At 40.6% G+C, this 26,728-nt stretch overlaps 2 protein-coding genes across 3 annotated transcripts; one reads left to right on the top strand and one right to left on the bottom strand.

The window, feature by feature from the left end:
• ube2ql1 (ubiquitin-conjugating enzyme E2Q family-like 1) lies at positions 1 to 21,300 on the bottom strand. Of its 2 annotated transcripts, none has more exons than XM_055225147.1 (3): positions 21,106 to 21,300; positions 19,412 to 20,250; positions 1 to 3,075 (listed from the first exon to the last, which is right to left on the bottom strand). In XM_055225147.1, exons 2-3 carry the CDS (start codon positions 20,087 to 20,089, stop codon positions 2,944 to 2,946), a joined length of 810 nt encoding a protein of 269 aa, XP_055081122.1. In that variant the 5' UTR covers positions 20,090 to 20,250; positions 21,106 to 21,300; the 3' UTR covers positions 1 to 2,943. The 2 variants fall into 2 exon arrangements, with proteins under 2 accessions (XP_055081122.1, XP_033831073.1); XM_033975182.2 differs by lacking the exon at positions 21,106 to 21,300 and adding an exon at positions 20,669 to 20,874.
• A 57-nt stretch (positions 21,301 to 21,357) lies between these two features.
• med10 (mediator complex subunit 10) lies at positions 21,358 to 24,854 on the top strand. Its single transcript, XM_055225151.1, has 4 exons — positions 21,358 to 21,622; positions 21,699 to 21,782; positions 23,333 to 23,435; positions 23,776 to 24,854. The coding sequence occupies exons 1-4, from the start codon at positions 21,501 to 21,503 to the stop codon at positions 23,869 to 23,871; spliced, it is 405 nt and encodes a 134-aa protein (XP_055081126.1). The 5' UTR covers positions 21,358 to 21,500; the 3' UTR covers positions 23,872 to 24,854.
• Positions 24,855 to 26,728: the final 1,874 nt, after the last annotated feature.

Raw genomic sequence — 26,728 nt, 5'->3', positions numbered from 1 at the left:
GTTTAAATACGCTGTAACGTTTATTGCACATTCCTGTTTGGTCTTGCATTGACCTTTCACCTTTCACCTTTCGAACGTTAAGACCTTGGCCTCGACCGGACACTCGCGTGGCCTGAAGTTGCCCGTAGCGACAGATTAAAGGCCAAACATGCACAATAGTTCTTTATCCAGAGATTTGAAGCATCTTTATCTCAAAAATTCAATCTGTGACTAGGGGAGACTCCAGCCCAAACGTGTCGCCTGCATTTCCCACAATCCAACGGGGGGCTATCGCGATGGGGGGAGGGGGGGAGGGGCCGTAGCGACATCGCGGCGGACACGTGGATTCGCTTTTTTTCCCTGACCCTTCCCCCGTCGTCTCTACGTTTCGTTTTTAGTTTTCTTCTTGTTATCGTGTGACAATAACCTGCGACATGCTTCAAATCTTCAGTTTGGCAAACCACAAATAAATAAAAACACAAACATTCAGATAACACAATGTGACTTTTCGTAAGACGCTTTTGAAAGTAAAATAAAGCATATACATACAGTACAGGATCCAAAAGAGATTTAGAAGTATAGAAAGAAGCATTTTGCATTTTTGTTTTCTCCAGTTGTTGATTTTTTTTTTCCCTTGCTTTTCTTGAAAAAAGATATACAGAGGCTAGCTACCAATCACATGACCACATGCAGATATATTACAACATTATCAGACTTCACCCAGTGGTTCTACCCATCTAAACTATATCACAAAGTATTCTCAAACACTCATCTTCTTTTTGAGATAATTTGCAACAATACGTTTTCTCCAAGAGCCAAGAGAACGGCGTACGACCCTGAAATGACTAGCCGGATTCATACAGACCTAGCACGTTTCCGCACGATTACATACCAGATGGCGTGGTATTTTTATTTATTTTTTGTATTTTTTTTTACACTTTACACATGTATTTGACGATGAATTTGATTTAACAAGTACACACGCAAAGACAACGGCGCTCGATCGTTGCAGAAGTCCTCCACGTTAACTACGGCGAGCGCGGAGTGACAAAAAACCCCGTCTTTCCCCGCATCCCCCCTTGCGCCTCGCCTAATGACGCTCAACCCAAAATGTCAGACCAATTAGCAGCTTCGCTTTTGACATTTAACGGGGCGGATAGGAAAACAAACACACAGAGGAGCACGGTTAGCGCGGACGTCCACTGATTGAAACCGATGCTTTTTTCGCTAGGAGTTAATAGAACAGCCGTACGAGGGGCCCGGCTTAGATACTATTAAGTAATCGACGGGCGGCCATTTTGTGCGCTACCTGACATTTGCGAGGAGATGAAAGCACTCAGGATTGCTCTTCTCCGCGCTGGCTGTCAGTCGGCCATCGTTCAAAGCCCAAACCAATTTTCCCTCCGCGGTCATTTGTAGTACAGACCCGGAATGACTCGGAGTGAACTGACCTTTACTTGTTTACATGAGACAAAGATTATGTAGTAGCAGTTACATTTACGCAGCCGGGACCATAGACTGTATAAAGAAGTGGACGTCACCCACAGCGTTCCGTCAAATGAAGCTAATCGAGGCTAGCAGTTATAGCGGCGAATTTGGAGCCGAGTTTTTTTTATTTGGACCTTTGACGGCGAGTATCGTAGCAACCGAAGAGCCGATCCCGGGGGCGAGGTTGTTGAAGGTAACCCCCTTTTCGAACTATTAGCAGCTGGTTTAGAAGAGAGCGGGCGATTAGCAACGCTGTAAATCAAACCTGTTGCTAACGCTAGCGGGAGAAACCTTGGGAAAAGACGGCGTTATTAATGTTCAACTGTTGATTTACGGACGTAATCGCGAAATAAAAACGACAGGATGACGTGGGGCGGGTTAATACGAACGTGTAAAGACCAGCAGTTACAGAGAGAAGCGACAGTTTTTCAATAGAAAGTGAACTAGAACCAGAAAGCGCACTTCCTATTTGGAATACAGTGGCTAGCAGGTTAGCTACGTCCATTTACATATACACTCTATGGTCAGGACGCAGTCAAAAAACCAAATAAATTCACAGTAAATCACATTTGTTTGTTTAAAGGGCTAGCTTCCCTTGTTGACGCGCGCGCGACGTTAGCCCTGTACCATCTGGTATCTAAATCATGGGGAATTACAGTCTTCTTCCTCTGCAGCACACACGCTAACACACACACAAAAGAGTATACGCAGATAGTGACAATCATTCTAGTTATCATACAAAGTCTCTGCATAAAAGCAACACGTAGCATACTTTTCATCCCATTTCGAAATCCGTCTACGCAACAGTGAGCGCTAAGTTTAGCCACAAGAGACGGCAATAGAACAATAGAGAGAAAGAAAGGATGCGAAATTACAATCTTCATGTTGAGGGACAGCACGGCCGAAAGAAAAGAGAAAAAGGAGGGAATGTGCGAGCGAATGAATGTACGCTAACGGACTGCCAGTCTATTAAACATTAACAGTGTTCATTTATATGGAAATGCGGGGGAAAAAACTACAAAAATGGCTGCCGGATCGGTGAGGATAGAGAGATGAGGTGATATATGTCATTCAGTGGTCTTTCACGTTTGTAGTCCATCGAGTCTGATTTGTTCAACTGCAAGTGCATAAGTGTATTTACCAGAAAATAAAACACAAAAAAAACAGTGTAAGACATACTCGGATGCATGTGCACTTCCAGCTAACGTCCAGCGGGGGACAACACACGCCATGAACGGCCTTAAAAGTCTTAAAAGGACAAAACAGAATGGAGATGGCCGCACGTTCCCCAAAGTCGTCATGGAAATGGATTCAAAACGTCCCCGAAATTATAATACAAACACACCGAGATGAGCGGAGTGGGATGTGCTGAAGATTGAGTTAGCGTGGTGTGTCGTTTTGCGTGTCAAAGGGGCTAGCTGTGGTGGGCCTGCTAGCGCTAAAGGGCTAGCGGGGGGGGTTAGCGGGGGTTAGCCCTCAGCCGTCGGACACGGGCGGAGAAACCCAGCCGTACTTCTCGTGGGTCTTCACCAGGGATTTAAAGGTGGCTTCTGCTTCTTTGCGACTAAATGCTTTCTTGGATTTTCCAGCTTTCCTGCATATACGGCCCTGGAAGACAAAAAGGACAGAAAAGAGTCAGAAAAGTGTCATGTTTTTTTGATTTATACAAAGTTGTTCTGTATTTACATGAGGGAAAACAGCTACATGACACATCTGGATCAGTTTTGCCTCATTTCATTTTTGTATAAAGTATAAAGTACAAAGTATAAAGTACAAAGTATAAAGTATAAAGTATAAAGTACACACTCCTAACGAAAAACGTGTTCTAATTATGATTTTCCAGAGACACACAGTTGTTGTCTTGTTCCTGTTTCAAAAGAACATTCTAGTCCCGATCGGCCCGTCACGATAACAAAATCTGAAGTACGACATATCGCTATCGAGAAATATCATGATATACGATAATATTTAAGCTACTTTTACGTTAAACCCTAAAACAGGATGAAGCAAAGCATATTGGAAAAAAATGTGGCCTGCAGTAAATGAACAGCGCGATTACGTAGTTTAATCGTTAGCTTCGATTAGCTTCATTTAGCTTCAGCGTCTATAATGCGTCATGGAAGTGTCATCAGATTGCCTTAAAATTACAAAAAAATAAGAAAAAAATAAGACTAGTGCAAAGAAAAGACCCACATAGATCTCTCACGATAACAAACGCAACAGAGAAATGTCACAATAAAACTGAAATTACTTTATGTCACTGATTAAGATTTAAATAATACAAGATTATTTAAGTATCATAGCAACCAAAGAGCCAATCAGGAGCGAGGCTGTTGAAGGTAAAGCCCCTTCCCGCCCGCACCACTGGTTTAGGAGGGAGCGGGCGCTTAGCAACGCCGTCAATCCAAACCTGTTGCTAACGCTAGCGGGAAAGAAGGCGCCTGATTTGTCTGTTATTAATGTTCATATCTTGATTTACAGACACAATAGTGAAATAAAAACCCCAGGATCATGTAGAGGGTTAATACGAACATTTAAGACCAAAATGAGTCTGAAGCAGCAGAGACAGAGAGAGGACAGTTTATCAAAAAACAAAAAATAAAATAAACCCCCAAAAGTCAAAATAACAAATATAAATATACAAAAAAAAAAAACCTAAAAAAAACCTAAAAATCTAAATATAAAAAAAACAACAAAAAACAAAACAAAACAAAAAATACTAAAAATAACTTAAACAAAAATAAAGAAAATAAATTTAAAAAATAAACTCAAAATAACTAAATATATAATAGAAATTACAAAAAAAAAATTAATAAATAAAAAATAACACAAAAAAATAACACAAAAAAATCAAATTAACAAACAAACAAACTAACTCATAATAAAAAAAAAATCAACCCAGGATCATGTAGAGGGTTAATACGAACATTTAAGACCAAAATGAGTCTGAAGCAGCAGAGACAGAGAGAGGACATGGTTTTTCAATAGAAACTGAACTGGAGCCAGAGTCGATGGAACCAGTAGCGCCTGTGATCACTTCTGATTTGGAACGCAGCGGCTAGCAAGTTATATATATTTATATGTACAGTCCAAGGCTGCATTAAATAAAGTAGTAGTATTTAGCCATAAAAGAGACTCATTCAACCGTCTGCAGCTCAAAAATATCCAAAATCTCTCCACGTTTGCAAAGAAAAAAATACTCATGATAAATACTGAGGCCCAAAAAACATTAGTCCAACTTTTAAATACTGAACGATGGGTCAGTATTGTGATTATAGTGACAGGCCTGGGTCTAGTACCAACATCCAACACTTAAATAACTAATACTGTACAAATGTGGTCACGATTAACAAGTATTATCTTTTTCAGAGAATGTTTAGCACAACAGGTTTGTATAAAAGCCTGATAACACATTTTACAGAAGTTTAAATCACAATATTAAAGAAAAACTGCGGTGTCCAAATCGCCGCATGCTGTCAGCGCCCCCTATGGAGGTGAAACGGAGGCAGATCGACAAAATGGCGTCTTCAAAATAGTGGATTAAAGATTAAACTCAAACATGAATCACTACAAATACAACTTCAGAGGTTCAATGAGAAGAAACGACTAGAACATGGAGAAACATCTGAAAAGTCCAGTTTGCAGAACACGTCTGATTTAAGAAAATTTAGACGATAAACGATAATATTCAAACTAAATTATGCCATTGACAAAAAAAAAAAACAGAATTACCCCCAAAACTGTACAATATGGTTATAAAAAAAAATAAAAATAAAAAAACTCATAATGAAACACAGAAACAAGTCCCCATGATAAATACTAACCTCCAAAAATATATCATCATTCCATTTAACAAATATTGACATTGACAGGCTTATTTGGATCTAAATGGATTATATTTCAACGTGTCTGTGTAATTCCTCAGTCGTCCAGGTCTGATCTAGAGTAAAAAGAAACATTCGAATCTGTAACTAGACAAAAAGTTGTTGAAGTGAAGACGTTTGGCTGCTCGTCCAAGTCACCCGGAGCTCATTATAATCATGATTTAAATGGACTTATCTACTTAATCGTTTTGTTTGTTTGCATTATTTTGTATTTGATCGGACTCTCCCCGTATAAATAAGATAGATAAAACTCAGTGACCCCATTCATCGCTCGCGCAAACCCAATAACAAAGCTCTTAACGACGCAGAGACGCTCCAGACAGCAGCCGCGGGGGGATACGGCTTCAGACGCTCTGGATCCAACTTGACCAACGTTAGCTCGGCGTTTAAAGTCAGATCGAGGGGCTTTTAAGACGCCATGTCCGATCTGAAGACGACGCACAACGCCCAGAACAGACAGAAGGGAATCCTGCATCCGACCGCAGCAAGAAACGAGGTACAGCTTTGAAACGTCACGGTTATTTTCCCCAAATTTGACAGTTTTGACTCGGGTATAAATGATCCACAATCCTGTTTGAACCTCACACTGGATAAGTGAGACGTAAACTCACTTTTCTGCATAATAAACTGTTAATTATTTCTCACGTCTGCTTCAAATCTCATGTTTTTACTGTCGGGCGTCTCTATTAAAAAGCTGATCACGGACAACAAGAAACGACCGATATCAGCCGATTTTTCATGGTTGATGCCGATATCGATTGTTTAGAATCAAGAGCAACCCATGACTGAGAGATCTGACGACATTTTTAGGCCGATTTTGCTCATTTTCTCCAAATTTTACAGTTTGACTCGGCTATAAATGATCCACAATCCTGTTTGAACCTCACACTGGATAAGAGAGACGTAAACTCACATTTCTGCATAATAAACTGTTCAAATTTATTCTTTATGTTTATTTAAGCAGCTGGTTGGGCCAAACAAAATATCAGCCTTTTCTGGAATATTTAAATGAGCCATATGACGCCATTTTCTGACCTTTCCTCATCACAAAAAGACCTGGAGTTGTGTTTTTTTTGTTTCATTCACACACGTTTAACACACAAACCCTGCAGATTTAGGCTGAGTTCTTCTTCTATCAAACAAAAAACACTCTGCTCCACCTTGTGATGTCACATGGTGATACAGGAAGTGCTCCACTGTGTTTTTAAACTCCACACACCTTCATTTCTAGAATCATTTGGATCATTTCAGCTCCTGGAATTGCCAATCTGCTACTGAACTAAAGGTAAAAGGAGCTGTTAACCTGAAAACTACCACTTCATGACATCACAAGGTGGAACAGAGTGTGTTTAAAATGTCTTATATCACACAAAACTGACTCTTGTAGCTTTAATCCATGTTCTAATGCTGTTTCCTCTTCAAAAACAGACCTGGAGTTGTGTTTTGTTTCTTTATTATTAGTCTGTCTACATCTCCACAGCTCAAAACACTCTGTTCCACCTTGTGATGTCATCATGTAATACAGGAAGTGCTCCACTGTGTTTTTAAACTCCACACACCTTCATTTCTAGAAACATTTGGATCATTTCAGCCTCTGGAATAATTGCCAATCTGCTACTGAACTAAAGGTAAAAAAAAAGACCTGTTAACTTGAAAACTACCACTTCATGACATCACAAGGTGGAACGTCGCGTTTTGAGCTTTGGAGATGTAGCAGGGTAAAAATAAAGCGTTACTCAAACATATCCAGGTCTGTTTTTTGAGGAGGAAACAGCATTATAACATGGCTAAACGCTCACAAGAGTCCATTTTTTACGTACTACGGGACCTTTAACGCCGATAGCCGACTTGCACAACGCCCAGAACAGACAGAAGGGAATAAAACGAGGTACAGCTTTGAAACGGAAAGAAAATACAGTGTGTGAAGAGCTTCCACGTACACGCCGCGCTCCAAATCCGTGCTAGCGCTAATTATAAATGTATTGACTAGGGAAACGTAGGCTTCCTCTGTTTTTCTATTTTTCTGAGCCCGCAGGAAAAGTGTGGGAGGAAAACTGTCTTTCCAGTGACAGTCACGACAAAGGCGTGACTCAGACGGTGCGATTCCGACGTGTAGCATCTCTCCAGAGCAGTAACCAGGCATCACCAGCAGGGGGCGTGACACACAGACTGTATAAAGTTATAGAGGTCGAGTTGGATATTTGGAAGTCCAACCGTGAGTATTATAGGAACCAAAGAGGCCAATCCAGAGCAAGGTTAATGAAGGTAATGCTCCTTAGCAACGCTGTCAATCAAACCTGTTGCTAACGCTAGCGGTGAGTGACCACAAGGAAAGAAGGCGCCTGATTTGTCTGTTATTAATGTTTATATCTTGATTTACAGACACAATAGTGAAATAAAAACCCCAGGATCATGTAGAGGGTTAATACGAACATTTAAGACCAAAATGACCAAAAGTTACAGAGAGAGCGGCCCCAGTTTTTCAATGTAAAGTGAATTGGAGCCAGAGTCGATGAAGCTGGAAGCGCGCCAATGCTCACTTCCTGTTTGGAACACGGCTCAACCAATGATGTTTACGTTGAGAGCAGGATTCGAACACAACCAACTGAGATATTTATATTTTTTTGGCTATGGATATGGCAATAAATACAAATCTTTTTCTCCTCTCACATCCCAACTTTTGATAAAATGGCTCCAATATTTATTTCTTGAACATAAACAATACAGACTTTGAATCACTGCAGTGAAAAAGACGATGGTTCAAAATCTGTTTCAAATCCCATGTTTTTACTGTCGGGCGTCTCTATTAAAAAGCTGATCACGGACAACAAGAAACGACCACCTTGTGATGTCACATGGTGATACAGGAAGTGCTCCACTGTGTTTTTAAACTCCACACACCTTCATTTCTAGAAACATTTGGATCATTTCAGCTCCTGGAATTGCCTATTTACTACTGAACTAAAGGTAAAAAGAGCTGTTAACTTGAAAACTACCACTTGATGACATCACAAGGTGCAGCAGGAAGTAGCCTGAATATGACACATATTTATAGATTTACTTGTTTCACCTTATCAATTTATCCATTTTGACATGGACTCTGCTTTGGTAACAATTAGTTAAGGTAAAAGTGGAATGATTTAGGTAAAAAAACAACAAAAAACCGTATTTGCAACACAATAAAGATGATTTGGTTTAAGTTTTATTCAACTTTTCGCCGACTTTCCACCGTTCAAACGCTTACTCAAACACATCCAGGTCTGTTTTTGAGGAGGAAACAGCATTATAACATCACTAAACGCTCACTAGAGTCCATTTTACGTACTATAGGACCTTTAACGCCGATAGCCGACTCGATAAAAAGTGCAAATATCGTCCCGGCGCTGTTAAAATCCAATCGACTGCATAGCCCTGACTCCGAGACGGATTTCCGACCGCCATGCCTCCCAAAACGCCTCCCAAAGTAAATAAAAATAAGTTAAAAATTGTCTCCGTCTTCTGCTCGCTGGGTAAAATGTAATATGCTGCGATGCGTAATATGCCGGCAAGTTGTTGGTTTGGTTTGTACACAGAGCCTGAAACACTGCGCCGCTTCCTGAGTGTTTCCCTGGCACAGACAAAATGGAACAGAGGCTTCCCACTGGACGCAGCGCTAATGAAACTGTGTGAGACGGTGAGTCCTGAGCGTGGTGCAGTGCAGTACAAAATCTGAGGCCAGTACTGGGACTCTGCAACCCGAGCTGTAACCGTAACGCGCCACTGAATAAGTAACGCGCTGCCGGAGCCGTCCCCCAGACCAGGACGTACCGGGACATACGTGTATCTCTACGGAAAAATACTACGACGATGATACCGAAACTACCTTCTGCTACTGTTTGGAACATTAATAATAAAGCAAGAATATCGCCTAAACCTGTCGGGATCATAGACTGTTTATATAAATGAACAGAGCTAACCTGCTAGCGCCGCATCCCAAACAGGAAGTGACCGTGAGCGCGCATTCTACTGGCTCCAATTCACTTTCTTTTGAAAACTGTGGCGCCCTCTGCTGTGTGAGACTCGTCATTTTGGTCTTAAATGTTCGTTTTAACCCGCTCTACATGATCCTGGCGTTTTTATTTCGCGATTGTGTCCGTAAACTAAGATATGAACATTAATAACAGACAAATCATGCGGCTTCTTTCCCGCTAGCGTTAGCAACAGGTTTGATTGACAGCGTTGCTAAGCGCCTGCTCCCTGCTAAACCAGTGGTGTGTGGGCGGGAAGGGGCGTTACCTTCAACAGCCTCGCTCTGGATTGGCTCTTTGGTTGCTATGATACTCGTGGTCGGAATTACAAATGTGAAACTCAGCTCCAGATTAGCCGCTATAACTGCTAGCCTCGACGAGCTTCGTTTGACCTTCTTTACGCCGTCTATGGTCATGGTAGCACATTGTGAAGCTTGATACATCGCTACAGAAAAATATCACGATAATAAATAATAAACAACATCGTTTTTAATACAGTGTCATTAAAAAGGCAAAAAATATGAACCAAGAATTAGTCCTGGAAGTGACTTTTTCAACTCTCTATAGCTCAAACCTTAACGTATTACATTAAAAAAAACAATAATCCTCCCCAATATTCCAAATAAACTGTAAACATGATAAAAACTGAGCCCCATAAGAGCTAGCCGGCTAACACACTGTAATAATCTGACTCCTTTTGTTGTCCCTGTGACTGTTTACTGTTGTCAGCGTAACTGCTTTTGTATGTGACACTTGGTTGCTATGCCGACAAGTCGATGTGAAGGTTCCACTCGTCGCTAACTGTTCTGTTTTTGGAGACCGGCTCGAGCGAGTTGAGGCTGCTGGTGTTTGGGTTACGGACGACAGTAGCCCTCGTGTTCAGAAAATAAACAACCAGAAGAACACTACAATACTTTGAACAATCAGTCTATATAATAATTATCGTGACCTACATACAGGCCTACACACTGCCCTCATTCAATATCTTTGCTAAGAGAAAACATTCAAAATATGGACCAGTATCGACGAGCGACTCATGGAAGCAGGACATAGTAATAGTAACACATAATGGTGTATTGTATTATCATAAAAATGCATTGAAAATCACCAAGAGCTCCATATTTGGCGTATCATAGCAACCAAAGAGCAGCGCTGTCAATCAAACCTGTTGCTAACGCTAGCGGGAGTAACCTCAGTGAAAGAAGTCGCCTGATTTGTCTGTTATTAATGCTCATATTTTGAATTTTCAGACATAATAGTGAAATAAAAACCCCAGGATCATGTACAACGGGTTAATATAAACATTTAAGACCAAAATGACGAGTCTGACAGCAGCAGTTCCAGTCGACGAAGCTGAACGTAGCGGCTAGCAGGTTAGCTATGTCCATTTATATTACAAAAAAAAAAAATGTGTTGGAGGAATACCGTCTTTTCAGTGACAGTCACAACAAAACTGTGACTCACACGGTGGGATTCCAACATGTAGCATCTCTCCAGAACAATTAGTAACCATCACCAGCAGGGGGCGTGATCAATAGATTGTATAAAGAAGTGGACTAAGGGAGTGTTATAGGGGCGTCATAGCAACCAAAGAGCCAATCCGGAGTGAGGCTGTTGTTGAAAGTAACGCCCCCTCCCGCCCTTGAAGCGAGCACTTAGCAACGCTGTCAATCAAACCTGTTGCTAACGCTAGCAGGAGCGACTTTGGGAAAAGAAGGCGCCTGATTTGTCTGTTTTTAATGTTCATATCTTGATTTACAGACAGAATAGCGAAAAAAAACAACCCCAGAATCATGTAGAGCGGGTTAATACGAACATTTAAGACCAAAATGACGAGTCTGAGCCACAGTTTTTCAATAGAAAGTGAATTGGAGCCAGTCAACGAAGCCAGAAATGTGCCCATGATCACTTCTATTATGTTATTTAGTAAAAGGAGAACGACTCAAACTGGACCTAATTTAATGACACAGTAAGAGCCGACAAACAACCAGAGAGAACAGACGTGGCCGTGTTGAGTGTCCTGAGATTAAGGTTACACCGTTTCTGTTGCACAATTGTCCTAATTCCACATCAGAGCTTTCGCCACAGAACTTAAAAGGTTTCTCCTAACTGCATGAATTCGATTTTTCGCTGGTTGAAAAATTAAAATTCATCCTAAAATCCTCCTCAAGAAGCTGAATAACAACGTTTCTCATCGTTTAAACTATTTGCTGCAGTTTTTTTTCCAGTTTGTCTAAGTATAGAGTTTATAGTAGAGTCGATAATCACTATATATGTTTTATTATATAGTCAATATTTATCTTGTGTCCTGGGGAAGACCTAAGACACATTGGCTGGACTGGAGGACATGTCTGGGGTGAGGGAAGTCCCTGCTTAGACGGATAAGAGGAAGAACACAGACGTTTTTATCGTGTGGACTTTTTTTGCGCTACTGGGAAATTTTTGGTTGATTTTTGACTCATTACAGACGCAAACGAACAACTAAACTGTTTCATTCTGCTGTTTATTTATTGCAGCTCATGATTTTTTAACAATATCGTAGATTTAGAATAGTTTTTGTGGTTTAAATCTGCTCTTGGGTTGCGTCAGTGTCGTAAATCAGTTTCAGTATTATCGTTTATCGTCTATTTACTTCAGCGATATATCAAACTTCAAAATGTGTTATCGTGACAGGCTGAGTTCTGCAGCTTTTTACTGATTCAAAAGATATTCATGAGCTAATATCAGACCAGAGGATTCAGTTTCGGTAAAATAAATCTACAAAAGAAAGTGACAAAGTGAGCGGAAAGCACTTTTATCATAATCTGGAAGAATTAACTGAAGCAAAACACAAAATACAAGAAAAAAAATGTAATTGGGAGACAATATTAAACAATGAGGTAAAGTTTTAATATGGGACAAACTGTGAAAGCAAAACCAGAGCCATAGACTGTATACGTAAACGGACATAGCTAACCTGCTAGCTGCTGCGTTAAAAACAGGAAGTGATCATCGACTCGTCATTTTGGTTTTAAATGTTCGTATTAACCCTCTCTACGTGATCCTGGGGTTTTTATTTCACTATTGTGTCTGTAAATCAAGATATGAACATTAATAACAGACAAATCAGGCGACGTCCTTCCCCGAGGTCGCTCCCCGCTAGCGTTAGCAACAGGTTTGATCGACACGGTTGCTAAGCGTCGTCAAGCAAGGGGCGTTACCTTCAACAGCCTCGCTCCGGATTGGCTCTTTGGTCGCTTCTGATATGGCAACGAACACTTATTTTCGTAGCCGACTATAGGCCTGTCACGATAACACATTTTGACGTTTGATATATCGATAAAACTGAAACGTAAAGCGGAATTATTCGTAAAAAGTATTCTAAATGTACACTACTGTTAAGCTGTGTAAACGAACAGCGCAATGCGACTCTTACGACATTAGTTTGTGTCATTTTAGTTCATAATCCAAACTTCTACGCCTCAAATCTGATCATACAGCAGAAAAATAAACAAAAATTCCCCACGACCACGAAGAAAAAGTCCAACGATAAATATTGACCCTCAAAAATGATTGTTCTGTTTATAATTTACCGAATGATACGTCGATACAGTGATTATTGTTGGGCGTACGTCAAAGTGGAGGTGAAAACGGGGCCAGATCGACAAAATGGCGTCTCGAAAATAAGCGATTAAAGATTAAACTCAAACATGAATCACTCCAAATACAACTTCGGGCGAGTAAACGTTGACGAGAAACAACTAGAACCTGTTTAAACGCTCTGAAAAGTCCATTTTAAACTGCAGCGCTGACCTTCAAACCGAATTCCATTAACTACAACGTGCTGAGTCTTATTACCCGCAACAAAACGCTTCTTCTTTTGTCCGCTACAAGAATGCGCCGGTGATATTAAATAAGACAGACTTGTTTACAGCGACGAGTGTCAGACCCCGAGCCAGATCAAATAAAGCGAAGTCAGACAGGAGGACGCGCTGTGCAAACCGAGCCTGCCAACGTTTGCGTATAAGACGGTGTAAAAGTCCAACTGTGACATGAAAAAAGGGCAAAAGTGAGCGTTAATTAGAGCCACTACGCCCCCAGCCATTCTGATTACAGCCTGCCGATGCGCTCAAAGATCACTGTACGCTCAAACGGTAAAGATATCTCAGCGCGAATAATAATAACGCTGTGGAATCTCTAACCCCAAAAGCGCCTCGGGTTGAGAACAGCGGCCATGTTGTGTTTGTACAGTCTTGGCTCGTTCTGAAGCGCTCATGCTAAGTGGCTGCTGCTGCTGCTTGCTAATCGTGTGAATGAAGATCAGTCAATGGGCAGAGCAGTTGTGTTGCATCATGGGAAAGTCGCTGTGTGTGGGGGGGGGGGGGGCGGGGGAGGGATTGCGTAACGCCGACATGTGCTGGAATAAACGTACGAGTCAATACGGGCGTCATCACGATCAGATTGTTGAAGGGGATCCGCGCGGACAGGACGGGGTGGAAGTACTTCGGTGTGAGTACGTGATCGTTAACGGAAGGATAAATGATTACGGGCGGGTACAGAGTGCGTGGAGAAGTGGACGGAGAGAGTGTGACGTCACCCGTGGCGTTTAGCTCCGGTCAAATGAAGCTGGGGAGGGGTTAATACGAACGTTTAAGAGCGAAATGACGAGTGTGTCCCCTCTCTCTGGAACTGCTGCTGTCACAGTAAAAAATAAATAAATAAATAAACTCAAAATAAAAAAATAAAAATAAACTCAAAATAATAAAAAAATTTACTCAAAAAACAAACAAACAAAAAAAAAAAAACAAGCAGCAGTTACAGAGAGGGGACACAGTTTATAAAAAAAACCCCAACAAAACAAAACTCAAAATAACAAAAAATAAACTTAAAATAACTTTTAAAAAAAACAACTCAAAATAACAAAAAATAAATAAATAAATAAAAAACAAAAAATCTAAATAAACTCAAAATAACTTAAAAAAAAAACAACCCTCAAAATAACAAAAAAATAAATAAAAAATGAACCGCAGGATCATGTAGAGCGGGTTAATATGAACATTTAAGACAGAAATGATGAGTCTGTCCCCTCTCTCTTTAACTGCTGCTGTCACAGTTAAAAAATAAATAAATAAACTCAAAATATATATAAAAAAATTAAAAATAAACTCAAAATAACAAAAAAATTAATAAAATAAAAACAAACAAATAAATAAGCAGCAGTTATAGAGAGAGGGGACACAGTTTATTTAAAAAAACAAAACAAAAACAACTCAAACTAAAAAAAAAAAAAATCTAAATCAACTCAAAATAACTAAAAAGAAACCCCTCAAAATAACAAAAAAATAAATAAATAAAATGAACCCCAGGATCATGTAGAGGGTTAATACGAAAATTTAAGACCAAAATGACGAGTCTGAAGCAGCAGAGACAGAGAGAGGGGACAGTTTTTCAATAGAAAGTGAACTGGAGCCAGAGTCGATGGAGCTGGAAGTGAGGACATGATCACTTCCTGTTTGGAACGTGGCGGCTAGCAGGTTAGCTACGTCCATTTATATAAACATGTTGTTGTTGATGTTTTTTTGCTCTGCTCCAGTCTCCTTGTGTCATTTTTTAAGAGACTAATGACTCAAAAATGTTATATGGATTTATGTTTAGATAAATATGCAACCAATAAAGTAATGATCACAAACTAACTGAAGATAAAGTTGTGGGCTTAATTATGGATTTAAATCAGTCGTATTGAGCTTGTGTCTCTATGGTTCTCATCTCTGTGGATCATTCTGTTATAATTTACACATTTTAAATCACAATATTCATCTAAAACGACTTAATAAAAGAAACAAATCCGCTGACTTCTGCGTTAGAAAACTGCGGTGTCCAATGGAGCTGACGTCGCCGTAAAAAACGTCACAACAAAAAGTCGTGTAGCTGTGGCGCCCCCTATGGACAGATGCACGTCGCACTAGAGCAGCACGTTTGTTTGTTTTTTAGCAAAATGACGACGCTGCAGAATCCTACGAGTATCAACGATTAAGAAAATAAAACTGGAGAAGGAAGTGCGGACGTCACAGTGGGCGTGTCACAGTGGGCGTGTCACAGTGGGCGTGTCACAGTGGGCGTGTCACAGTGGGCGTGTCACAGTGGGCGTGTCACAGTGGGCGTGAAACAAAATGGCGTCTTGAAAATAGTTGATTAAAGATTTAACTCAAACATGATATCGGTATCGGCTCTACAAAAAAATAAAAAAAAATCCCTAAAAATTGTTACCATTTACGATCAGTTTAACTAAAGATTGAGCAGATACTGACAAACGATGACGACAGAAGTTTGGAGTGTTCGGTTTTGCCACAGCTGCACACTTGAAAACTTAATGAGAATGAAAATATTCCGAACAAATGTGACTGGAACAAACATGAAACAGCTGAAACTAGTGATCAGATGTGATATAATGTTACTACGGCTAAAACTGCTGCAGCGAGACTCCGTAAACTACACACCATCAGCAGATAATCATCATTTAATAATAATAATACAGTGGCCCCTCGTTTATGTTCTAAAAATAACCCGCAACAGGCGAAATCCGCGAAGTTTCAGCTTTATTTTTTACATTATTCTCTATGTTTTTGTCTGTAAAACCCCTCACCACACACTTTATACACTTTTCTCACACAGGCGTTAACATTTTCTCACATTTCTCTCTCGTTTAAACTCTCTCAAAGTTCAAACCTTCGTAGGCGTCTTTGTCGGTGCAGAACGTTTCATCGACATTGTGGGTTTTGTCGGGGAGAAAACAAATCGCAAACGTACAGCACTTCAGAGTCACCTTAATTAGTCTTAATAAACATGAAAAAGGACTTAAATTGTTATTAAGAAGGATTCGTTTAGGCATTAACTACAGAGTAATGCCCTCACTCTAACTCCTAACCCCTAAAGTGAGTAGTTACCGTATGTGTTATTAATGTTCATATCTTGATTTACAGACACAATAGTGAAATAAAAACCCCAGGATCATGTAGAGGGTTAATACGAACATTTAAGACCAAAATGAGTCTGAAGCAGCAGAGACAGAGAGAGGGGACAGTTTATCAAAAACAAAAAATAAACTCAAAATAAAAAATAAATAAATAAAAAATCCAAATAAACTCAAAATAACTAAAAAAAAAGAGAAAAAACTCAAAATAACAACAAAAAAAACAATCCAAATGAACTCAAAATAACTTTAAAAAAGAGAAAAATCTCAAAATAACTGAAAGAAAAATAAACTCAAAATAACAAAAAAAAAGAAAAAATCCAAATAAACTCAAAATAACAAAAAAAAACAACATCAAAATAACTCAAAAAATAAACTCAATATAACAAAAAAAACTAAAATAATAATAATAATAATAATAATAATAATAAAAAAAAAATAAGATCAAAATAAACTCAAAATAACTAAACAAAAAAAAACAAAAAAAACTCCAGGATCATGTTGAGCGGGTTAATACGAACATTTAAGACCAAAATGAGTCTCACAACAGCAGTTACACAGAGAGAGGACACAATAGGACACAATTCAATAGAAAGTGAATTGGAGCCAGAGTTGATGGAGCAGAAAGTGCGCCCATGATCACTCCTTATTTGTAGTTACCAAGCCTGAACCAGGACGTCTTAATAAACTAGTTATTAATCATGAATTAAGTCTTCGTTTGTGCTTTACCAAGGCTGTAAATTGTGTAGTTATTCCAAAATATTAACAATAAAACCATCACTAAAAGCACTAAACACAGGAATTATAAACATTTTTAAGTATTTCTCTCAAATCGACCAAACCAAAATATCAAATTACCGAAACACGAGGCGCGTACGTCCGTCGCTGTGATGGTTGTAAATGGAAAAGCTCCAGTTTCCAGCCGAGGCCACAGACGACACAGATCAATTTCTGAGCTTAGACAAAGCTTCTATATTTACAACCACCGCAAAAACAAAGGCAAAACTACACAAAAGGCGTAACAATAATGCAGATGCTGTCAATTATATCGAACTACTCCATCTAAAAAAAACAAAAACAAATTCACCACGTTGGCCAACTCCAGAACTGTTAAAATATTTGATTAGATAAACAGACTTAAGGGATGTGGAACAATCCTATTTTTGAAACCTCCTCCCACACGGCGTCCCCGGCCATCTGACATCTGCCGGTAAACGTACGTCTTTTATCGAGCTTTAATAAACCGCAAACATCCTCTCCGCGCACGAAAAAGTAAAAATAGAGCCGGTTTCTAAACATGTCACTTACTGTCAAAGAGTGTCCTCGTAGGATATATAAATATGTGAAATATTTTTAGGACGCTATATTTGCTTCATCTGTCGTGTAGCTAAAACAAAAATGGAACAGCGCCCTCTGCCTGTCGGATCCTCTCTCTCTCCTTCTAAAAAACAGCGTCCTCTCCCTGGTATTTAATACGAGCTCGACATTATGTATATGTTTTTGTTTTATCGTTTATGTGAAGCTCTTTGTGCAGTTTAAGTTGTATTTTAAATGTGCTATACAAATAAAACTGAACTGACAATTTAACAAAGAAATCCACTCTCCCGGGATAATTAATTAATATTGTTTTCACTGCAAACTGGAGGAGAACGTTACAGACACTGCAGCGTAATGAGGGAGCGCTGCACTGCTGCCTCCACATCCACAAAAACACACAACCTTCACTTTTTCCTCTGTCTGATTCTCTCGACAGGAGCCGCTGAATTTACATAATCTGCTTTGGCTATAGACGATAAATGCCCCTCGCACGTCCTCGTTAAGTTATATCATCAAAGAACAAAAACGTGAACGCGGGGGGAGGGGAGAGCGAGGAGAATCCACTGATGGTTTACATAAGGTCCTCTGCAACGACACTGTCACGCTGCTGACGTCAAAAGACAAAAGGGGGACGCTGTGGACATGCAGACGCTAAGAAACGAAACACAACAGAGACAGAAACAGAGACTGGGCACAAACACGACCCTGTCACTAGTTTAAGAGTGTGGGCCTCAAAAATACATTTACTTCAACAGTTTCATCCAGACTGATGCTAACGCTGCGCTGACAATGTGAATAACAGATTTGACAGGATTACATAATCCAGTCCGACTAAGTCTCCATGTGCCACCGGGTCAGTCACTAAACCAGCGGGATCTTCATGTGCGCCGCCATCGATACACGTTTGGATCTGTGTGTAGACCTGATAGGAGCAGATATACTGTATGTACTCTATACAGTGTATATACTGTATGTACTGTGTGTACTGTGTGTACTGTGTGTACTGTATACACTGTGTACTGCAGCAGTGCATTAAGTCTGCAGTGTTTCTGGAGCTAAAGCAGGTCTCTCTTGTCAGAAATGTTCTATAAACCTGCAGATTTATAGAAGTGATAAAGGAGGCGGCCTGTGGAGCTGCATAAAGGAGACACTGGTGTGCGTGAAATGGCCGCTGTTAAGTCTCCTAAAGATGAAGAATATTCACCTCATCTCAGAGGCATAAGGCCGAGTGCTACAGTACACAGCACAGAGTACTTTTATGACAACACTGGGACTTTGTAATAATGAGCTCCAGGGTGAGAAAACCTCTGGAGCCCCCAGTGTGGTACAATAATACAGAACTACAGTGCTACAGTACTACAGTACTACAGTGCTACAGTACTACAGAACTACAGTGCTATAGTGCTAGAATACTACAGTACTACAATAATACAGTGCTACAGTACTACAGAACTACAGTACTACAGTGCTAAAATACTACAGTGCTACAGTACTACAGTGCTACAGTACTACAATAGTACTGTAATACTCTACTGTACTACAGTACTGTACAGTATTACTGTACGGTCATTTAATTACACTGTTTTGTTTTCATTTCCATAGTTCTATGACACAGATCTAGACTCTTTCTTTACACTTAAAACAATCAGACTGTGACGTAACACACATCCACATCCTCACTCTGCGCGTCCCGCACTTGTTTTGCGCAAAATGCGTCCGTGCGTAATGACGCACACACCACACACTTCACTCAGTACATTTCTGTGATAAAAGTGATAAAGTCTCACCTGTCCTTTGACGAGGCTCGCTGCAAACTGCCTCATGACCGCCTCCACGGTGTAGGCGCTGGACCAGCCCCGGGGGGTCAGCAGCTCCATGCAGATGGCGCCACCGTCCAGGACGTAGCCGTTTTCCAAACGCGGCGTGAGGACGCGCATAAACGGTGGAGAGAAGGGAAAGTTATCAGGGAAGGTGACGTTAAGCAGAATGAACTCAGTGCTGGTCTCCTTCATGTCCTGCCACAGAGCTGAGTCCTTGTCCACCTGGTGCAGTTTGACGTTCCAGTCGAACAGGTTGTCCTCCACCAGCTCCACAGAGATGAAGTTGTCCCCTAACCTCCGGATCTCCTGCAGCTCCTTCATGAGCCTGCGTGTCCGGACCTGGGTGCAGTGCTGGCGGTGAGGCGGGGGTATGGAGGAGGCACTGGTGGCTTTACTCCCTCCTCCTCCTGTCTGCTGCCTCTCCTTTGCGTCCTTGCCCTGCTTGTCCTTTGGCTGGTCCAGTTTCCTGGCTTTAATCTCCGGGGTGCTCAGGATGTTGGTGTCGTTTGCGGTTTGACAGTGTTTATTGGCGTTGTTCTTCTGGTTTCCCTTGGAGCCCTTTAGAGAGCCCTGGTGGTGCTTGGGGTCCTCCGTGTCTCGGTCGTGCAGTCGGATCAGACCGATTTTCCGCAGTAGAGTGGCCATAATTTAGACAGATCTCTGCTTGTCCCCGGTGTCCCCGCGCAGGGGCGAGTGTCTTCCCCTGTGGACAGTCTGCAGCTCACACGACCTTTACACGCGCGGATTATTCACCTTGTCCCGCAGCTCCTCCGCGCTGCGCCTCAGTGCAACATCTCCACGCACATCTGAGGAGAAAACACATTATTTAAGACCAAGAGTGGCGGACAAATGAGCAGAGCTGACGTGAGTCACTGCAGTGAGACGCACAGGATCTTTAAATCTGTCTACGAGGGTAAAAAACCCAAAGCAAGAAACAATAGACGGACAGAGCCAAAAGACTGTTAAAAGAGAAGAAACAGAGAAACGCAGCATCCCCAGGTACATTTACACAAATGATGAGGATCCACAGCCTCAGTGTCCTCAGGGACTCTGCAAATCAAGAGAAAAATCAATAAAGCTCTGCCTAAATCTGGAAATAAAACAACACCGTGATGTCACCAGGAAAAAGGACATTTAGAATAAAAGCAAAACACGAAACGAACAGCCGCGGCATCCGACTCTCAAACACCATTATGTCCTCTGTGAGAGCCGCACAGCGCTTACCAGGCTCTGTCTCTGTGGCTCTTTCGGCTCCTGACGCTGCTCCACACGATCCAATAAACCGATGTTTTATTGTTTTATTCCAAATATGAGCCACAAACCCCGGGCCCGTGTCCGCAGCAGTGCGCGGGGAGAGGAGGCTCTGTTTGTGCTGCTGCTGCGGCAGCTCCGGTTTAAATGCAGCGAGGACAAACCACCCCCGGAGACCCAGTCAAGAGAGTCGGACCGGAACAGGCCCGCGCGCCGGCACTTCAAAATAAAACAGGCCCGAGTCCGTGGATTTCAAAATAAAGGCTCCGACAAGACAATATACAGGCACAGACTATAAACACACTGCTCCAACAAAGGAACTGAAGCTAAATGACTTTAATACAGCCACAAAAGAAGGATTTGAAGAGTTAAACCGCACAGATCACGTGATGTAGCACACACACACACACCTGAATAATCAGGGTTAATGATGTTTTCACTCATATAAAGGCCGTCGTGCATCATGTCGAGTCATATTACGGTGCAAACTTTAAAAGTGACAGCATCAAAACTCAAAAAGCAAATCTACTGATTTAAAAAAACATGAAACAAATGTAATCCTCACAAAACCGACCGCACGACACTTTCAGTCACTTCTGTCGCGTGACGTCACACTCTCCGCTGCCGTTGCTATGAGAGCGGGTCTTTCCTCTCATCTGATTGGCTCAGCTCGTGCCGTAAAGCAGTTTGACAATGTCTCTGCGGTGGAAACGGCTGTTAGTTCTTTAAACGCATTTTTCCTCACAAAAGTCTTCCCCCCCGCTCTCTTTCCAGTCACATCGCAGAGTTAACAGTGTCAGACAAAATGGCGGAGAAGTTTGACAACCTGGAAGAGCATCTGGAGAAGTTTATCGAGAATATTCGTCAGCTCGGGATCATCGTGAGCGACTTTCAGCCGAGCAGCCAGGCGGGCCTCAACCAGAAACTGTCAGTTAAACTCTGTTATTCTGATTAAAAACGAACTGAAGCGTTAGATTTGTGCTCATGTGTGACATTCTTACAGGAACTTTATGATTTCTGGACTGCAGGACATAGAGAAGTGTCGTCAGCAGCTGCACGAGATCAACGTCCCTCTGGAGGTGTTTGAGTGAGTCAAACTGTTTAATATATAAATGTGTTTAATATACATCTGTGTGTTATTCTGGACGTGTTTGAGTGAGTCAGATTAATATATAAATCTCTTTAACATGGACATCTGTTTTCTTATCCTGGAGGTGTTTGAATGAGTCACTTTAACATATAAATGTGTTTAATATACATCTGTTTAACATATACATCTGTCTGTTGTTCTGAAGGTGTTTTACATGAGTTAGTTTAACATAAATTTGTTATTCTGAAGGTGTTTGAGTGAGTTAACAAACAGTTTAACATAAATCTGTTTAACATCTGTTATTCTGGAGGTGTTTGTGGACTTTTTTGTTGTTGTTTTTTTCTGTTTGTATTGTATTTTAAACAGGGCGCCTAGGAAAAATAGAGCCCAAGTGTTCGCATTTGGTTCCCTTGTATAAATAAATAAATCTAAATATGTCATCTATAAACAGGAAGTTGAAACAAGTGGATTAACTGTATTATAGACATATGATGATTACAACCAAATGTACTTTAAGCATGGAGATTCTGACAATCAGTTTACCATAAATCTGTTACTCTGGATGTGAAATGGAAAAGATAATGTGAAGAAATACTGCTTTGTTAGAATCCCCCTGCTTAAAGTTCACTTGATTGTAATCATCAAACTACTACAATGCAGTCAGTCCATTTGTTTCAACTTCCTGTTTATAGGTGACATATTTAGATTTATTTATTCTTCTTTATTTACACAGGAGAACACAATGAGAGCACCTGGGCTCGCTTCATCACGGGTGTAAGTTTAAAATACAATACAAACAGAAAAACAAACAAGTCCACCTACATTAACATTAAAACAAACATTAAAAACAGCAGCAGGTGTTTGTATAAAAGTTTGTTACCAGATTATTAAATTGCGACTGTGTCACCAAAGTATCCAGTTTCAGTTTTCCTTGAAGCGTGTTCTATTTTTGTGAAGCAAAAGACTCTTTCCCGTCTCAGTTCTGCTGCATCTCGTCCTCAGCCTTATGCTCATGTGATCTGGGATTAAATGTTCCGTATCAATGATTAACAAACAGGTGAAGGATTCTGGCAGGTTTTGTGTCGTTTATAAATAATTTCATACGGTGCTGTTCTCTTTTCACAGACAGCGAAGGCCAACACATGTTTTCATAGATCATTTTACCATATGTCAATGCTATTTATTATTATGGTAAAATGTATTTTAATGGAAATCAGTGCATAAATGTATCAAGAAATAGTTTTCGCATCATTAATTTCTATGGTACAAGTGCCATTTGAAAAAGTCATTGGGGCTTGTAGTTTACTCTTAGTTCAGGGATATTTTCCCAACCCAAATGCATTTTACTGTTAAAAAGATATTTCTATCTCTTGATAAATTCCACTTTACATTATTGTCATTGCTAATATCTGTAGATGATGGTAACAAAAAGAAAAAACACTGTTCACTTCATTTTCATGCCCCTGAAACCTAAGAATGGGAATATTGAGGAGTGTTTATAGTAGCGCACTCTAAGAACATTTTTTGAAGTTTATATTCATCTTTAGATACATTGACCAAGGGCGAAACCCACAGCTGTACACGAAAGAGTGTCTGGAGAGAGCGCTGGCCAGAAACGAGCAGGTCAAAGGCAAAATCGACACCATGACGGTAAGAGACGACGACGATGTGAAACACATTGGTATAACTGAACTATTTTTAATAACTATTACAAAGATCAGCACATGTTTTATTTTGCAAACATCATTATTTACAACATGGAGTGCATATTTACAAGTGACAAAGAAACATCAAGTGAAGTTTGTCGTTGTCAAAGTGAAAGAGGGAGACACATCTGTGAAAGTCATAATGATGAAATAAGAGAGAGAGGAAAAAAACAACAACTTCATAATAAGCACATACATACACACACAAACGTATATATCCATAGAACAGTGAGTGTCATTGTGTAATAAAGTTAAATGTGCACATTTTCATTTGTCTGTTACAGAAATTCAAGAGCCTTTTAATCTCAGAACTCAGTAAAGTGTTTCCAGAAGACATGGCCAAATATAAGGCGATGCGCGCAGAAGACCCTCCCTCCTAGTGACCCCACCCTCCCTCCTAGTGACCCCACCCTCCCTCCTAGTGACCCCACCCTCCCTCCTAATGACCCCACCCTCCTCCTAATGACCCCACCCTCCTCCTAGTGACCGCTCCATCTTCATAATCTCTCCCTCATCTTGACCCCACCCTCCTCGTGACCCCGTCTACAGCCTGTTGAACTTTAAATCCTCTGTTCACCCGGATGTTGGCAGCGGTTGGTGACTTATGTGATTTGTTTCCTGTATTTGAAGACCAGTACTGTGGAGTGCATTTTCAGAGCTGACTCAGTTTGACTCGGTTTGACTCAGTTTGACTCGGCTCTCGCTCTCGCCGGGAACACGTCAAAGCAAATGCAAAGCCACATTCAAAACTGACTTGTTCTGTCGGTGCCTTTGCTTTATTAAGTGACTCTGGTGCCAAACACTTCAGAGATTTGGATAAAGAAACACGTGAAAACTCTTTGTCACTGATTCGCTCATGAAGGAGCCGCAGTGGATCCAACAGAGACATTACTGTATTTTCTATGAAGTTGAAGTTTCTACAGCTGCACTTATTTAAAGGTTCTGATGGATTCTTTTTGTAATTTGTTAGAGGTTTGTAAAAAGACTTTTGTAAATAAATCTACAATGTAAAATGTGCCTCTTTGTTCACTATGTCTTTCTGTTCTTTGATTTGTCATTTTAATGTTCTATTATATCTATTTTATGTTTACAGTGTGTCCGTAAAGTCTCTTTACAATAAAAAGAAAAGATGGGACTGGATTTCTCGGCGTGTTCTCTGCAGCTGAGCCCCATCAATGGTTCAGTCACATCTGTATCTTTTGCTTTAGTTCAGTAATGTCCCGTATCTTTCTTCCACACACGATATTTTTAAAACCCAGAGGTGTGAGATCTGGAGAACGCGCTGGTCCTTCTAATCCAACGGTCTGGAAATGTTTGATTGAGGAACTCAGGAACATGCAAACCCCAGTGTGATTAAACTTATACAACCACTGAGAACAATAGAACAAATCTGATTAATATATCTGATCAAATGCCTTTGTGATTACATTTTAAATCACTTTATGGACGTCCTGTATCTTGTTCTATTTGACCAGTCAGGTGTTTGGCAGATCACTGTTTACTTCTGTATTCACTTTGTAGACAGACTCGACCTTCAGTTTACAGTTTGATCTGATAATTCTGCACTGAGGTCACTGGAAACGCTACAGAAACGAGCCGCTGTGAGGGACGAAATATGGTCATTTTATATCTTTTCCACAAAGAGCATCTTATTTTCTTATCGTTGCTGTAAATTCCAGATGCTCCGTGTCACAGGTTTTTCAAATATGTGTCATTTGTTTTAAACATTGTGTTGAGACAGTGGGTCAAACGGCAAAGAAACTCCAGTATTAACTCTGTTCAGTGTATGAAAACTGGAACTCATTATTTTGGGGTCAGTATTTATCATGTTACTTTTTCCTTTCACTCTTTTTTTTGTCTGTTTGAAAAGATTTGAGCTACAGAAGTTCAAATAAATAACTTGTGTGACTCATTACAGACGAAAACTAACGACTGAGCGGTTTCATTCTGCTGTTTATGAATTACGAGGGTCAGTCAATAAATAAGGTGAATTTTTTCGGTATAAGGACTTTTAATACAGATAGAAGCTTACTTTTTTGTTGTTTGTTTTGTTTTACTTGTTTTTCACATGGATTTAATTTCTTTTGCAGATAAAAAAAAAGTTTTGGCGATTAACAAAGATGGCCGACCAAGAAGCTCCAGGATTGAACAGCGGTCAATCATCAAGTTTTTTGTTTCTGAAGGTGCAAACCCGTTGAAATTCATTAAAAAAAATGTCAACTGTGTTTGGTTCGATCATCTCAGGAGGCCTCACTTCTTCTGCCTTCATCCTCCACACTTCTCCGTCCTTCTTTAAACAATTTAGCCACTTGTAGACTTTTTTTTGGCTGAAACATGTGACACCAGACACAGTGACATTCTCCTATGAATTTCAACGGGTTTGCACCTTCAGCAACACAAAAACGTGATAACTGAGCATGCTTCTTCATCCAAAACTCTCCATTTTGTTTTGTTTTTTGTCTGCGAAAGAAATTAAATCCATGTGAAAAACGGGGAAAAAGTAAGCCCTTATACCGAAAAATTCACCTTATTTATTGAATGACCCTCGTACATTTGTGTTTTTAATCATTTTGCACATTCAGAACATGTTTGGGGGAACATTCTGCTTCAGGGTTTAGTTTCGTATGATCGTTTATGGGTTATATTTACTAAACCTCTTTACGTTATAGAAACAGGAGATGAGGCGGGAGTGAGTCAGACGTGCAGGACGTAGGACGCAGGTGTGGAAAGCGTCCCGAGTCTCTTAAAAGTCCCGTTTGGGGCTGGTCCACGTCTCAGAGTTTAAGCTGCGTCGGTCTGTTGTGGTGAAGGAGCCGAGTCCAAAGGCAAGATCACAGATACAAGTCGCCAAAGATGAGTTTCCTTCGCAGGGTGGGTGGACGCTCCCTTAGAGACGGAGTGAGGGAAGAACCGGGACACTCTGGAGGGACTATGTCTCTGGGCTGGCCTGGGAACGCCCTGGAATCCTCCTGAAAGAGCTGGAGGACGTGTGTGTGGAGCGGGAAAAGTCTGGGAGTCCTTGTTGAAACTGCTGCCTCCGGATAGACCAGAAGAAAATGGATGGATGGAGAATTTAAGACGTAAACCTGATTTTTTTTACTACTTTCTAAATTTTATAAACAAACAGAAGACATCAAATATATGACGCGAGATACATGGAGTTATGTAGTAAAGAAAAAAAGTGAAAGTACACATTTTTCGACAAAGCAAAGGAGGAGACTTTGAGGATTTGAAAGT

This window comes from Periophthalmus magnuspinnatus, chromosome 11 (genome assembly GCF_009829125.3).
Source record: "Periophthalmus magnuspinnatus isolate fPerMag1 chromosome 11, fPerMag1.2.pri, whole genome shotgun sequence".
Classification (NCBI taxonomy): domain Eukaryota; kingdom Metazoa; phylum Chordata; class Actinopteri; order Gobiiformes; family Gobiidae; genus Periophthalmus; species Periophthalmus magnuspinnatus.
This window is presented reverse-complemented; position numbering and strand designations above follow the sequence as displayed.